The 15,942-nt window shown below is 57.3% G+C and overlaps 1 protein-coding gene and 1 long non-coding RNA gene across 6 annotated transcripts in view; both read left to right on the top strand.

Moving 5' to 3' along the window:
• BCL11B (BAF chromatin remodeling complex subunit BCL11B) overlaps positions 1–15,942 on the top strand; it is a 76,474-nt gene that overhangs the window by 22,781 nt on the left and 37,751 nt on the right. For 2 of the 5 annotated variants that reach the window (XM_040975077.1, XM_040975078.1), the window contains exon 3: positions 11,138–11,350. The exons of the other annotated variants lie outside the window; for them this stretch is intronic. In XM_040975077.1, coding sequence (XP_040831011.1) covers positions 11,138–11,350 — 213 coding nt within the window. The remainder of the gene's footprint in view (positions 1–11,137; positions 11,351–15,942) is intronic. 5 annotated transcript variants of the gene reach the window in all.
• Positions 12,026–13,648, top strand: LOC121152866. Its single transcript, XR_005883320.1, has 2 exons — positions 12,026–12,972; positions 13,029–13,648. It is a non-coding gene; the product is annotated as an uncharacterized LOC121152866 (long non-coding RNA).

The raw sequence follows: 15,942 nt of genomic DNA on the forward strand, positions 1-15,942 counted from the left end.
ACTAAGGTATCAGGCCAACAACGCCTCCATGGGCCTTTGGGTTGTTCTTCAGAAAAGTCTGGGATTGAGCAATCGTTATTGTTTTTTTGAGAAGCCCCAAGGAAAGGTAACAGATTCGGTCCTTGGGAACTCACAGTGCCTGCCAGTCTTGGGCAGGGAGGGCTGCGTATGTGCCCAGACTTGCTGGAGGAGTTCTCAGATGTCCATTTGTAACAGTTCTAACAAGATAGAATCTGCCTGGGAATATCTGTAAATACGGGTAAAGATCTCGATTCGGCGGATTCTGGCATTTGATTAATATTTATGTTGTCGAATTCCTTTGCAGAGACAGAGACGAAACACTAATTATGTGAGTGTGTGTGTGCAGCTCCCCCCGTGGTCTCGCAGTTCATGGACAGGGGTGTGCTTCCTGGAGATCTTTGGAGATTGTGTGTGTGTGTGTGTTACAGCAACTGCTCAGGTTTTGCTTGCAACGCAGGAGCCTGTAGTTGGTGGAATTGCTGGCTGTGACACTGAGGGCCAGGTCGGGTTCTTATCTTTGTTTTAGATCTTGACAACCCATCGGTGAGAGTTAACCCCATAGGTTTGGTTAGGGCCTGTTTGGGGCCGAGTGATGGAAGGTTTTCTGAAATCTTTCTGGAGGGGGACAACAGGAAGGGGACCCCCAGGCTCCTGGCCAGGCGTTGTGTCCTCAGCCCTGAGAAGCGTGAGCAGGACCGAGTCCAGGAGTGCTGCTTGGGGATGCACCTTGCGTGGCTGGGGAGCGGAGGTCCTGCCTGCTGAAGTGCAGGGCCCAGTAGGAGCACCAGGGCCCCTGCATTTTCTTGCTTTGACAGGTCCCCGCTTCCTACAGGACTTTCTGCAAGTCCGGTGTCCAGCATGGCGCCTGAGACCTGGTCAGACGCTCTTAAATGTCTGTTGTTGTTGGAGCGGCCGGGGCCTGATGCTGCTGCACCCGCAGACGTTGGCCTGCCAGGCTGTCGGCCTGGAATGAATTTGCTTTCTGAACAGCTCAGGGTGAGGCAGTTCATCTGTTAGCTTCTTGGTCTGGCAGGCAGGCCTGTCCAGCGGCCGACTTTCCTGGCGTCGTGCAGATCGGAGTCCAGAGTGGTGGGCAGCAGGAAGCAGCGGCTGGTTTCAAGTGGAGGCTAGCATTGCTCCTGGCACTGGGGGGAGAGGGGAGAGGCGAGATGTCTGATTGGCAGGAGGAAGAATGAAGGGCTGTGGGGAGGGGCTAAGGGGGAGGACCTGGGCTTTCCATTGGAAACCCTCCTTTGCTATGCCCATTCATCCTAGAGGCCTCCCCACCTTGGTGTTGAGGACTGCCATGTGACTCAAGGTCGGGGCAGTGTTGTTGCCCTTAATCTGAAGGTACCAGAAAGGGTGTTTTCCTGAAACCGGGCCTGGCCTGGGTGGTTGCCTGCAGCAGGTGTCCCCCAGTGCACGCGCGGTTGGGCCGAGTGCGTCTCCTGCTTGCCCCTTGCTGCCAGCTCTGGAAGCTCACGGAAGCGGGCAGCTGTGCCCCTGGCGCTCACAGCTGGCTGCTGAGGCAGGGCACCCAGGCCCGGGCAGCCTGCCAGGCTCCTTGTTTACTTTGCCGTGGAGGTGTTTTCTTCCAGGAGGCTTGGTTGCTGTTTTCTCGCGAGTGCTGGGTGAGCTGTGTTAGGACCCCAGGCAGGGCTGGTGAAGTGCAGGTGTTGGCTCGATGCCGTGGGTTTGTTCCCCACCGTGGGCAGGGCCAAACCCTTAGGGTGAGGGAGTGTGTGTTCTCCCTGCTCCACGGGGGTCTTGCTGCCTGGCATTGGCACTGCGGTGAGGATGGCAGAGACCCTGGGCCTGGGCTGGAGAAGGCTTGTAGCCAGAAGCCGTCTGGTGCTGCTTAATTGAATGCAGATCTGGGTATATTCCTTGTGGACATGCAAGGATGGGCAGCGAAGGCACTGACATTCACCCCTCTCTCCACCTGAAGGCTTCACTGTCCCTCCAGCCAGCCACCCCCCCAAAAATGGGGAGCACAGGCCCAGATCTCGGGAGCCCGTGAGAATAGCGTTGGTATGAGCAGGGTGCTGCACCGTCTGTTAGTGGCAGCTCGTTAATTAACCGGCAGATCAGCGTTGCCCTCTTCTGACACATGTGCCCACTGCTGGTGTGGTGGCAGATTTTCAGGTCTCTTACAACTTCCAAACCGTTTCAGAGCCTCCTTTCTGGCTGCCCCCCCAGCCCCCCACCTTCTCCTGTCCCCTCCCACCCACCCTTCCCTGGGGCCCGAGTGGGCTTGAAGTTGAGTGGAGGACAGCCATGTTAAACACGGCTAAGTAAATCATGTTTACGCTTGGTGTTCTTGGGAGTGAAAAAAAAATCTGTTGGCTCCTTCCACTTCCTTATTTCTCGGCGTTTGCTTCCTACCTGTTTTTGAGCACATGCCCAGAAGTAGTAGTTTTGTCAAATGAGGGGAGAATGCCAGCCAGCCGAGCTTGCTGCCAAGGAAGCTGCTGGATTTTGCAAAACAGAGTGACGTTTTTTAGTGACATTGATTTTTTTTTTTTTCAGAGAAATTAGGATGTAGAAGCAGGGTTTTAACGTGCGCTTAGGGGAGGTGAAAGTAAAGCTACCCAGGCACTCTCAGGGCACCGGGGCTGTGCAGCGGGCTGGCCAGCGAGACCCAGGCACTCTCAGGGCACCGGGGCTGTGCGGCGGGCTGGCCAGGGAGACCCAGGCACTCTCAGGGCACCGGGGCTGTGCGGCAGGCTGGCCAGCGAGGCAAGAGAAGAAAGGACTCGGCTTTCTTTGCCCCTGGCTGCTCTAAGGGCAGGGGGTGGTGGCTGGTGGAGGCAGACACAGTCCTGGGCTCCCAGAGCGAAGTCAGGTGCCCCAGGCCGTGCTCCTCTGCCACCGAGGTGCTGTGCTGTGAAGGTTTTTCTTTCTGGTTTCCCAGCCTCTGGAGCAGTGCTGGCGCCACTCCTTGGAGCTTGCAGCACAGGCTCCTGCCCGGACTGGGTTTACAGCTGGCAGGGCCTGAGCTGCTGTGCATCCCTTGGTGTTCCTACAAAGAACAGGGCATGGGCGGCGGTGCCAGCCAGGGGCCCCTTCCTGAATGTGCTGCTAGTTTCCCACAAGGTTTGGGGGGGTCTCTGAAAAGTCACCTCCATAATGGAGTGCTTTTGCTGGACAAACTTCTTGCTTAATCACAGGCAAATACAGGCTGCAGATTAGAAAATTAAAAAAAAAATTAACAGTTACAAAACCCAGTGAGTGGCTGATAAACATGGGGTGTTCCTGGAAGGGACCAGAGCCTGTGTGGCCATAGCATCTTTTTGGGGTTTCTCCCGCGACATCTCTCCCTGTCTCAGAGATGGCTGAGCCCCCCCCAAAAAACCCAACAAATCAAAATCAATGTGCTGCAGCCCCCCCGCCCCCAAGATTCTGGTGGGAATATTCTGCACTAGAAATGAGATTTCCACGGAGGCCTGTGCTGCTGGCTCCTTTAATTACATTAAACACTGACAGTGGCGGCAGCTCCGCCGCCCGCCTGTAAGCCGGTTCCTGCGAGCGAGGCCGCTGCAATGGGGAGGAGCCCCGTTCCCGTGTTCATGCGCCGCCGGTCTTTAGGAAATCAAGCCCGCCACGTGTTAATATTTTTTTATTGCTGATTCTGTTGTGCACATAAGCCCCCACGTCACCGCTGGTGTGTTTCGGGACAGAAACGGATTTCACGTCAAAAACTGAGTGGGAAGGTGACGCTCCGGCCGCCTCCTTCAGGTGGGAACGCGTGGTGCCTCCGCCTGCCGTGCCGATAAGAAGGCTCGTAGTGTATATAAATGCCATCTACCTACGGAAAACTCGGTTCAAGGAGCTACTTAGTTGAAAGTAATTACAGGCCTGTTCAATTTTTCAGTCAGTGACATTTGAGACTTGGCATAGACGCGTAACGAGGCCGTGGAATGATTTTGTTCCGACGTGATACGAAGCAGTGCGCCTCCCTGAGTGTCTAGGACGGTCACCAGGAAACGGGAAGGAACCACCAGCACAGGATTCTGGCATCAGCAGACCCGGGCCCAGCTGGATTTTTTTTTTTAATTATTTAGTAGCAGAGCTCAATTGCCTGTGCAGCAAATAAACGCGCGTGGAAACAACAGAGGCATCCTTCTCTGCAGTTTTTTTGTTCCGTCTCACTGCTGGCTCCGTGCTTGCACACCTGTTCCTCTGCTGGCCAGGGGGAAGGTGACGGTCTGGTCTTGCTCACATTTCTGAGACTCACATGTGACATTTTAGGTGGACTTTGTGGCTGCTCTGGGCTTGAGCATCGTGGCCACTTCCACGCTGGGCACACGGCTTTTGGCATGTTGCGTCCATTGGCTGTGCTCTTGTCCTTCCTTCTCGGGAACTGTCGTGGTCTCCCTGTAGGAAGTCCTTCGTGCGACAGCTGGCCTGGGGGTCTGTGGGACTTGGGACACCACAACTTCCTGAAGGCGCCAGGCTGTCAGTGCATTTGAGAGAACACTGGCTTTCACATGCAGGGTCAGGCATGGGGCAAGGAAGCTGCTACGTTTACCCCGACTGTGTAGGGGCAGCTGTATTTCCTGGTTTATGGCTGCACACAACATGTGACTTGCGTGTTGTTAACTGTGCATTCTGATTCTACCACCCAGCTCTGAGGCCACGTATCTGAGGGAGACCCGGCCAAGCTGGTCACTGCAGTGTGGCTCCCCGAGTCCTTGTTTGGGAAAAACTCCGGTTCCTCTTGCTTGGAATCCTCAAGGATAGAGCCAGCTTGATGCTTCTGTCTGCGTGTCACACGGGTTCTGTCCTGTTCTAGCATGGTGGAGCATGCTTTGCACCCAGGATGCCCTGGGAAAGAGAGAGAACAGCAGGGTGCTTGGTGGAGCAGTTGTGTCAGAGGGCAGAAGGATGCCCAGGGTTGAAGGAGGCAGCTCCCCAGCTTCTGAGCAGAGGCCTAGATCAGGGTTTGGGGGTCCCCCGCTCTGGAACCCCGGGGAGAGCCAGGGGATGCACCTGCTGGTGTCTGCTGTTGGGCTCTGGACGCACGCAGGGCTTTCCACATGCCTGTGCGGCTGCTAGGTGTGCGGGTGCATTTAGCTGTGCGTGCAGATAGGATCTCTCATTTCTAATAGAATGTGCGCGCGCACCTTCTGACTAGCCAAGCACGTGGCTTCCCCTGCTGCTATCCGAGGCCCCAGGACAGTGGTCCTTGTGTGCTGAGGTCGCCCCAGGGGAGTTAGGCTCATTTCTCTGTGCATCTTGAGGTTGCTTCCAGTGTTGAGGTTTATCTGCATGCCAGCCTCAGGGCTTCCCCTTGCCCCCTCTTTGCGAGGGAAGCCCAAACAAGAGCCCACTGACCTGGGCCTGTGGGGTGGACAGGGGAGCCTTCACACCAGAGCATCTCAGGGAGCTTGGGGTTGGCAGCCGGTGGCATGCGTGCCCTTGGAGCCCGAGAAGGGATGTTGCCCATGCCTGTTTGTCATGGGGAGGTTCCCTGTGCAAGGAAAGTGGATGTCAGCAGGGCAGTTGTGGGCCTGCCCCTGTGTTTGCCAGGGTACAGAGGGCTGGGGGGTCCGGCATGGCTGCCAGTGTCCAGGGGTACAGGTGGCAGTGGATGCAGGAGGGCAGGGCTCAGCATGTTTAGAGAGACTGGCGGCTTTGCCTCTTCTCGTGGTGGACAGGGAAGGGAGTCCTGGTGTCCATACTGGGCCTAGATGGTGTAGGTGGAGGTCTCCGCAGTGCATGGCGGTGATGGTGCACAGGTAGCTTGAGCCCAGAGGCAAGCAGCTGCCTGTGTTCCGGGGTGGGGCTGGCCCACCTGTCCCCTCCCTGGTCCCCTCCCTGTGCTCTGGAGCCCCGCTGGGTGGTTGATGAGGAGCCCTTCTTTGTAAGACCTTGTTTTGTCTTGGGGTCGCCCCTCTTTCTAAGATCACCCCTGGACAGCCTGGGCCTGGAGCCCTGATGGCTACTGGGGCTGAGACGACACAGTCCATGGGTATGGGGTCTCCTGGCCCCCTGCCTTGCACGTCTGGGTCCCCAGGGCTTAGGCCAGTGCTGCAGGGGTTGTGGATGTCCAGGGTTTTGCAGTAGCATATTGTTTATTTTTCTTAAATGCTTGCATTTCCCTTTTTGCTTTGTTTTATTGTTAGTAGTATGATTTTATTTTGTCATTATGATATGACTGTGATGTCCAGTCTTTGATGGTTAAGCAGGAAAAACGGGAGGGGAATCAGACCTGCCAGTGAAGGAATTCCTTTTTGAGGTTCGCCCCTTGCCCTGGGGAGCTCTGAGCTTGGGCAGCGAGACGGGGAGTGGGCACAGGGGAGAAGGATGCCTGGAGGTGGGGGGGAGGGCCAGGCCTCCTGGGTGAATCCCCAGGCTTGTCTCAGTGAAGGTAGGTGGCTGGCCACTTGGAGATAGGAAGTTGTGGAAGTGAATGTCATCGGTGGCTAGTTAGCTGCATTTTAACCGCAGGCTCGTTTTACCAGTTACTGCCGTTTTGTGTAGGCCTCTGTGTGAACCCCAGGGTGGAGCAGCCAATGGGTGGGGCTTGCCGGATGGGTGGGGGCACCTTTTCTTGGTAGCGCCTGGCTCTGTGCCAGCTTTGGCCCTGACGGTGTCCATCAGCCAAGGTCTTTCCCCTGTCGGCACTGGCTCCTAACTTCCTGGGCTTGAACCCCGGAAGGTCCTGAGCTCTGCAGGTGCCAGGCAGTGGTGGTTACTGCAGGCCTCTGGGACCACATGGACAGGCACAGGTGACCTGGGCAGCGTCCCGCGGTGCCCTGGACACGCAGACGCTGGACTTCCCCTCCATCCTCGCTGTAGCAAACCTGAAAAAGAGCCTGTTTCCTGTTGGGGTGGGAGGAGGTGGGCTCAGACGGGGTGAGGATTTCTGTCTGTGATTCCCCCTCCCCCGTCCATCCACTGCGTTTTTATCATCCTTAAGACAAAGTAGCTGGCAAAATATTGAAGCGATCAGAAAGCAGTGTTTCTATTTGCCGGTGCGTGAGCTGGGTTATCTGCCTATCTTGTTTGTGAAATTTGGGGCTGCCTTTCCCGCACGCTGCGTTCGCCTCTCAAATCTTCCCAGCTCCCATTTCCATATTTCTGCGCGCTTGTTCTTTGTTAATCACTTGGCAAGCGCTTATTTGAATATTAAAAATTTCTTTAATCATCAAAGGCAGGAGCGCAGTCTCATGAATATTCATATTTTCCCCCCTCCTCAGACTGGATTGTAGTTCATTACCCTGCAGTAAAAGCCAAGCAGCCATCAATCGCCCTCATTACAGGCCCTGGCGTTTTGATTGGCTGCCTGCTGCCCAGAGCTGCTGCTTTTTTTTTTTTTTTAATTTTTTTCCCCTTCTCCTATAAGCTGTCTTGTACCTGCCAACAGCAACCCCCCAACATCACCAATGGAAAAAAAAAATCAACAACGCAAGAATACATTTTTACAGTCGAAAAACAACTTTGCAAACTTGTCCAGCAGTCCCTGTGGCTTGCTGCTTGCTGCCTTAGCGGCCACCGACGCCACCTCCCTCCGAGCCTCCCCGTCCCCGCCCCCTCCCCCAACAACCCAGGGAGAAAAAGGGGGGGGAGGGAAGAGAGAGAAAATTAAATAAATAAATAAAGAGGGAGAAACTTGAGCCTCAGAGATGAATATTTGTCAAGAGAGTTGACGTAAGTTTCATTTGCATAATGACTTTGTACTTCTGCATTAATAAAATTTGCATATGAAGCCATGTTAATTACTCCTGATCATGCTTTTTGCATTCATGCATAGTAATTTTCTCCGACTTGTGAGAATTAATGCTTTGGCATGGGAGGAGGGGGCGCGGGGCCTGTCAGGTCTCCTTGCCAGCGTCCCTCGCTCACAGGCGCTGGCTGCCTGTCTGTCCCCATAGCCTTGCTTGCTTCAGGACTCATTTCTCAGCAGCAGTAGGAGTCCTCGGCTGAGGACAGAAGGAACCACCACACGCCCCAGGAGGAAGGAGAGCACAAACACAGCGCTCCTTGTGGGGAGCTCAGGGTCTGTGGTCTCGCTCCCCGAGCCCCCCGTTTGGGAGAAGGCGTCCCTTAGGACTCGCTGTCCTGGGAGGAGGCTCAAGGCCCCCTTGGAGCTGGGCAGGGGGTTCCTGGGTGCGTTTTTGTGTTTGCACGCTGTCGGGGCGGTGGGCGTGTTCGCCGGCTAGTGCGCATGTGTGAGGGGCAGAGCCTGGCGCATCTGCCAGGCGGCTGGAGGGGAGGCGGTTGCAGGCCTCACGGAGGCTTTGCCGGCTTGATCTGCTCCCTGGTTTGGGGACGGCAGGTGCCTCTCAGGGGTGCTGGAGGTGCCCCCAGTCGTGCAGCCAGGAGGCAGATAAGACCCTCGGAGCTTCAGTGTTCAGTGTTTCCCCGTTTCCCCTGAATTAAAGCCCACTTCCCCAAGAGGCAGCCGGGCAGGTTGGGTTTTGTCTCTAAGCCACCTGGATCCCTGGCCATGCCGGGGTGGCCTCTTGCGGTCCCTGGACCTCAAGCCTCAGGGAAGGTGGGTCTGCAGGGGCTGCAGAGGAAAGCATTTGTTCGGAGAAGCTGTGTGAGCTGCTCCTTGGGCTCTGGGCGTGTTGGGTGAGGCCTAGAGGGAGTGTGGGAAGGTCCTGAACGGCTCACAAATGAATGAAGGAGTGAATGCGTGGCAGGGGCCGTTGATTGAAGGCTACATTTAAGGTGAGGGAACTGAGGCCTGCAGCCGTGGCTAAACTTAGGTCCCGGCCGGCTTGGTGGAGGAGGAGGAAGAGGCATGGGGGCCTGGTGTGCTTCCACGCCCAGTCCCCGCCCCCCCCATGCCCTGGGCTTTTTCCCTGGGGCAGGTCTGGGTGCCTCGGAGCTGGGGGCTCTTGGCATTCCGCAGTTCCTGGCTGCACTTTTAAAGATTTATTTTTTTTTTTTTTATTATTTTTGTATTGGAAAGGCTGGCTGCACTTTTAAACGCTGGGCCGGACGTGGAGAGAAAGCTCCCGTTGCAACGTGCAGTCAGCATCTTGCGGCTCCTCCCTGTTGCTCCCCTCTCCATCTGCCGCTTGCTGGCCACCACCACTTTCCTGTTCCTGGCTCTCGCTGCTCATGACACCTGAGACCCGCAGAGGGACACAGCACATGGCTTCCACTGTCACGTCTGCTGGCATTTACAGCAGCTTCCGCAGTGCAGTGTTTCTGGTGCACCTCTTGGCAGGGCTCTGGGTGGAGGCTGGCCCCACCCTGGAGAAGGGGGAGCTTCCGTGGGCAGGCAGGGGGCTGTGCCGGCCCCAGACGGTCTCCACTGTCCTGCTGCCCCCGACCTGCTGCCTGCAGGTGGCTATCCACAGGGTCAGGATCCCTTCAGGGTGTGCCCGGCCCTGGCCCCGACATGCTGTGGGACTGCCCTGGACAGACTGGCCTGAGCCCTGCCTTTGACTCTTGCACAAGGAGCAGGGTGGGGCTGCACAGGTGTTTCCTCCTTGCCCTTCACTCTGTCTTCTGCGCAGCTTGGCTCAGCTTCCTCAGCGCTGGACTGACCACGGCCAGGGCAGGAGTGCTTGTTGGCGTCTCGGCCCTGCAGGCAGGGCTGCAGAACCTGGGAGCCTGGACCCGGGCTGTGCAGGCCCGAGGGTAGTGCTAGGGACTCCAGCGAGGCTGTAACCCCAACGGGAAGCAGAACAGAACCAGAAGTTGAAGACAGCTGGGGTCAGTTGTCAGGGCTCCTCACACCTGCGTGTCCCTGTGGGGAACGGGCTGGGGTTTCCTGGCGCCACAATGGGCCAGATCTGCTGATGGGTACAGGAGATCAGGCCCTCTTCGACAAGTCAAAGAGGCCTTCCAGAGATGTTTGAGGCCATTCGTGGACAGGGTCGAATGCAGTGTGTTCAGTGCCCAGCACAGGTGGCAATCCTGGCCGTAGGTGCCAGCACTCCTCAGAACGGGGAGGGGAGCTGCTGGCATCGCTCCAGACTGCTTGGCCACGCCCTGCCTGGGCCCTGGGCCTGGTTGCGAAGGATCTTCCCGGCTCAGACAGGCCTGAACAACAACTACGTCAGCTTTGGCCTCAGTCCCACGCTGGGGGTCTTCTCCAATGCCATGATGTCTTCCCTGATTTGACGGGAGGGGGCGGGGGGAAATGGCTCGATTCTGAAGCTAGACAGCTGGGGGCTCAGTGGGCCTGGCTGCCAGGGTCTGCTGTTTTCTGCCTTCACAGCTTCAGTTTCCTGGTCTGTACAATGGGTACCTACCCGGGTGGGTGTTAGGAGACTCTTGTGACTGCCTGACAGGCGGGGGGCTCGCAGGGCCCTGTGGCTCTTCTGGGGAGGGGGTGGTGGTCTGTGATGGGGCGGGGGCGTGGAGAGGGCGGCCCCCAGCTGGGGGTGGGGCGGGCTGAGGCCTCCCTGGCAGAGCTGGCTGGGCCCAGCTGCCCGTCATCTTGTTGATGTTTTCTTTCCGTCTCTCTGATGCTTCCCCAATTATTTACCCAGGGAGTTTGGGCTTCTTCACTTGTGGTTTTGGCAAGGGCTTCACACAAATGTTTTGCCCTGGTGGTCTCTCAGCCATTTAAGATAAACGGCCAAATCAAATGCAGGCCTGCCTTGCCCGGGAGCCCAGGCGAGCCCCGGCCCTGGCCCCACGGTGGTGCCGTCAGGTGGGCGGGCCACCCAAGCCAAGGCCAGGACCTTGAGGGGCCCCTGGGCAGTGCTAGGGCTTCATGGGGGGAGCACCGAAGCCTTCTGGAAGCCTCGGCTGCAGAGACACCCCATCCTGTCCCCACCGCTGCTGTTAGCTCGGCAGGGGATCAGCCAGTGGCCAGGCCCTCTCGGAGGTGGACCTGGGACACCCCAATAGTCAAGGCATTGAGCTTCATGGCTCTTGCAGGGAGGGCTGGCTTAATTTTGGGGGACGGATTCTCAAATGGATCCCACCTAATGGGAATCCCTCCCTGGGTGTGGGGCCCCCTGAGAGCCCAACCTGGCAGCTGTGGTCTTAGGCCTCTCTAGCGGTCCCCTGACCCCCAAAGGGCAGGCTGCAGCCCCCTCGCACAGTGTGGCCCCGGCCCTGCCCCTTGTCCCTTGCCCCCTTGTGCAGTCCGCAGCCCGCAGTCCGACTGACCAGCTTTTTCTATTGTTTTTTTCTCCAGGGCCGTGCAGGCCTGCCCAGCTGCCAGCGATGGCCCCCATAGCTGCCTCCTCCCACCCTCACACATCCGTGATTACTTCACCTCTGCGTGCCCTGGGCACTCTCCCGCCCTGCTTCCCCCTGCCGTGCTGCAGCGCGCGCCCCGGCTCGGGCGATGGGCCTCAGGGTGAGGGTCAGACGGAGGCTCCCATTGGATGCCAGTGTCAGTGGTCAGGTAACAGACGCCGCCACCGCGGGGGATGGGAGGGCTCCCGGGGACGGTGGGCAGAGCTGGGGCAAGCTGGGGCCCCCCTCCTGCCCCAGGGCGACTTCTGGGGTGCCAGGGCTGTTGGCAGAACTGCAAACCTGGGCCCCCAGCATCGGGTGGGCCCCCCACCTTTCTCTAGGGTCCTCAGCTTCCGGCTCTAGGCTCCCGCTCTGTGTCCCGAAGGCTTGATTGGATAACGTTTAACACCTGAGGCTTCCATCAGCCTCTGCTGCTGCTGCCCGTTTCCCCCACCCCTGCCAGGCAAGGCTAGAGAGATTCCTGGGGTGTCTGTGTTTCTGTCTGGCCTCTGCACCAGAACCATCCAAAGTGTGGGTTCTCTCCTGGGACCAGGTGTTGCCTGTTAACTTGGAGGAGGTGTGGGGCAGAGGCATTTTGGGCGGGGCAGGTACCTACTGTGTGCCTAGCCCTGGCAGGCCCCAGGCTCGCAACATGGGAGGGGTCAGGGCTGTGCAGTGGCCCGGAAGGGTACCAACTGTGTGCCTAGCCCTGGCAGGCCCCAGGCTCGCGGCATCGGAGGGGACAGGGCCGTGCAGTGGCCCGGAGGGTACCAACTGTGTGCGTAGCCCTGGCAGGCCCCAGGCTCGCGGCATCGGAGGGGACAGGGCCGTGAGCTGGCCTGGAAGGGTACCTACTGTGTGCGTAGCCCTGGCAGGCCCCAAGCTCGCGGCATGGGAGGGGACAGGGCCGTGCAGTGGCCCGGAAGGGTACCTACTGTGTGCCTAGCCCTGGCAGGCCCCAGGCTCGTGGCATGGGAGGGGACAGGGCCGTGCAGTGGCCCGGAGGGTACCTACTGTGTGCCTAGCCCTGGCAGGCCCCAGGCTCGTGGCATGGGAGGGGACAGGGCTGTGCAGTGGCCCGTGAGCTGGCCTGCACTCTTTCCTTTCTCTCCATCCCCACCCTCCCACCCTGGCAGCCTGAAATCTGGGTGTGGCCGGGGGCCCTGGGGACCCGCAGCCTTGTGAGACGTGCTGTGGTCACCTGGGACAGGCTGCTGACCCAGACACACGTGGTGAGTGTCCTGGTTCCCGTGGCAGGGACCTGGAAAGAAGAGGGTGGCTGTGGGTTCGTTGTGTCCCTGCTTTGTCACCAGGCGCGTTATGCAGGCATCCTCTTGACTTGGGAGCTGTGACAAGGAAAACTATTTTTATTGGGCAACTTTATTTTCTTCTTTCCATGAAAGCTGTCTCAGGGGACAGTCCCTACTGGAGCCACAGCTCTGCCAGGAGGTCCTGAGGCAGCCAGGAGCCTGCTATTGGGGTGTGTGGGGGGGGTCAGCCTTCAGTAACCCCTGCTGTGGCCTCTTATGGGCTTGTGCCTTAAATGGCCAAAGCAAAGACCAAAATCACCTGGGAAGGACTCAGAGCTGCCCGTCCTGGCTGCTCTGGGCTTGGTGGCCGAGGCCGGGGTCGGGGAGTGCCTGCCCAGGCTCTCCGGATCGGCACTGCTGTGGGTCAAGTGCATACAGAAAAATGGTCTGCTTCTCTTCTTGGGCTACGCTGGACTCTGGTCTTGCTTTGAAGCAGATGTGTCCCATCGGGGGCTGGACCCCTCCCTACTGTGTACCTGGGGTGGGGTGGGGGCGTCCGTATGTGCAGAGTGGGAGCTGTCACTTGGGAAAGCTGAGGCTCTGGGAGAGAGTGGCTGGGCCCAGGGTGTCGAGCTGGGATGTGTCCTGGGCACCAACCACCCCTCTTCTCATGGAGTCCTGTTGTTCTGTCTGTATCTGGTGGAGGGCAAGCCAGCTTTGCATTTGCAGAAATGCCTTGGCTATGCAAGAACTCGGCCATCCACCATCCTGCCACCCCTGCTGGGCTTCTTCAAAGGACCATGGATGGAGGGGCTGTCATGCGTGGCTTGTCCTCTGCACTTGATGAGCCTGTGTGGGGAGAGGAGTGAGGCAGGTCTCCCCTTCCTGGCTGGACAGGCCAGGGCCTGGGGTCTGCTCTTGCCTCCAGACCTGCATTCTGTTGACCATGCTGTCCTCTTCCTTTGCTGGGGCCCCATCAGCAAGTATGTGCCTGATTCTGCAGTTTTCTGATTGTTTGCAAGAGGTTTGTGTGCCCGCTGTGGTTTCTGGTCCCACACTGGGCTGTCTGCCCGTGATCAGTAGTTGGAGTAGAGTCGTTGGATCTGCAGGAATCGTCAGGAAGCTGCTGTGCACTGGGACCCCTTTTGGATGGGGACACATTGAACTTGTCTCTTCCCCAGGAACACGCCGAGCTCCTCTGCACCTGTCTTAATTGTGTGCCGATGGATGCTCGTGCAGTTATTTGTAGGAGGGGACAGCTGTGCCCATGTGTGTCCGTGGGTATCCTGGGTGCAGCCCTGCCTCCCGGGACCCCATCCCCGGCCTCCTGAAGGTGTCCATGGAGAACGGGCACTTGGTCTCTCAGGGCACCTAGCACTGAGCACTTGCTTGAGACAATTCTATGCAGGTAATTTGGCAGGGTGGCAGTGATGTCCATGTTGGGGTCTTGACCGTTACCTCAGCTGGCTGATGGCCTCGGACAAGCCATGTCCTGTCTGCCTTTTTGTGTTTTGACACAGTTTCAGAGGAATGGGATTGGAAAAAAGCTGGTTTGAGTGCCAGTTTTGAAATCCACGCAGACGAGGGGTCACCAACAGTGAACTGTTAATTCCATTTTCTCATAAGCTTTCTACAGCACCTTCATATGTGTGTGTACTTTTTAAAACATTTTTATTTTTATTGGAAAGTCAGATATACAGAGAGGAGGAGAGACAGAGGAAGATCTTCCGTCCAGTGGTTCACTCCCCAAGCGGCAGCAATGGCTGGAGCTGAGCCAATCCGAAGCCAGCAGCCAGGAGCCTCCTCTGGATTTCCCACACAGGGGCAGGGTCCCAAGGTTTTGGGCTGTCCTCTATTGCTTTCTTAGGCAATGAGCAGGGAGCTGGATAGGAAGTGGGGCTGCTGGGATTAGAACTGGCGCCCATATTGGATTCTGGTGCTCTCAAGGTGAGGACTTTAGTTGCCACGCTATTGCGCTGGGCCATGTGTGTGCATTTGTAACATTTAGAAATGAGGCCCTTGGGACGGGCATCATAGTGTAGTGGGTAAAGCTGTCATCTGTGGTGCCAGCATCCCTATGGGCCTGGTTCATATTCTGGCTGCTCCACTTCTGACTCAGGACTTTGCTAATTTCCTGGGAAAGTGGGGGAGGATGGCTCAAGTCTTTGGGTCCCTGCCACCCGTGCGGGAGATTCAGAGGACGCTCCTGGCTTTGGCCTGGCCCAGCGCCTGCTGCTGTGGCCATCTGGGGGATTGAATTAGTGGATGGAAGATCTCTCTCTCTCTCCTCTCAATTCTTTCAAATAAAATAAATCTTTCAAAAACTAGATGAGGCCCATGCACGTGGATCATTGAGACGGATCAGTGGGGCCTGGCTGGAGTCACAGGGCAGAGGCAGGTGTCTAGGGCCGTGCTGTCTCTAACTCCTTGTCTCTAAGCCTTCTGTAATTAAAAGGCCATCCTTAGAGGTGACAGCCCTCTGCTGGGGGAAGCTCTGTGGCATCAGGGTACATTTCTGCTGTCTCGGCCTCAGTCTACTCATCTGAAGGCTGGGGTGATGATGGGACATGGACTCGAGGGTTGTTCTGAGGGTCCCAGGAGCTGGGCACCGTGCCTGGCTCTGCCTGTGCTCCAATGTGGCTGACTCATGGCACTGCGGGAAGGGCCTCCCCTTAGGCCAGGATTGGTGTCCACCACCCTGTGGGCAGGCTCAGGCTTAGCTGCATTCCTGATTCCAGGCCCTCGCCTCTTGGCTGGCTCTGGTAGTGTGCTGGCATCGGCCGTGGAAGAGGAGCTGAGATGTGTTGTTGCCTATTTCAAAGCTGCAAGTGGTCCTTGGCCCCTGGGATGAGCACAGCCGGGCGTGTTCGGGGTCTCTCGCATGGGTGTGCAGGATTCCAGCTTGGGGAAGTGGAAGTGTTTGGGTTTAATAGAGGGAGTCAGTTGCAGTCATTAGTATATGCTGAAATCACAGGGCAATCTTGTAAAGTTAAATTCAATTTACTTTTCTACCGAAATTGTGCTTGCTGTGTTATTTAGCTAGTCTGGGGTTTCTTGGCATGGGTTAAAGGGACAATAAAGATAAAAGAATACCTGTAAGTAAATAGTAGGGTTGAACAGTGGAGTCGCTCGTTTTCTCCTCCTTCAATTATATCCCAGTGTTCCTTCTGTGCTGGTTTTATAACCTGAGCCGTCCAATGGGATGCGGTAGGTTAGACCACCCTAGCCGAGGAGGCTTGATGCGATTAATACAGTCTGTCTGGAAAGTGGCCTTATTTCTGGAAGTTTTATTTTAATGATATGGTTTGTGCTCTGCACATTTCATACCAGAACAAGCAGCAAGCTGTAGCGTCATTCTGGACAGGGTTTGATTAACACTGCAGGATCCGTGAGCAGCCGACCGAGATGGCCACACTGCCCAGCCCTGGCTCAGTGCTGCCTGGAGCATGGGTGCTGGAGGGGGCTCCCAGAGGGCCTCACTGAGCCTCTGAAGGGGAGGGAGGGTGAGTCC

Source organism: Ochotona curzoniae, unplaced genomic scaffold (assembly GCF_017591425.1).
Source record: "Ochotona curzoniae isolate NIBS_2020 unplaced genomic scaffold, NIBS_Ocur_1.0 contig_2688, whole genome shotgun sequence".
In the NCBI taxonomy this organism is placed as follows: Eukaryota; Metazoa; Chordata; class Mammalia; order Lagomorpha; family Ochotonidae; genus Ochotona; species Ochotona curzoniae.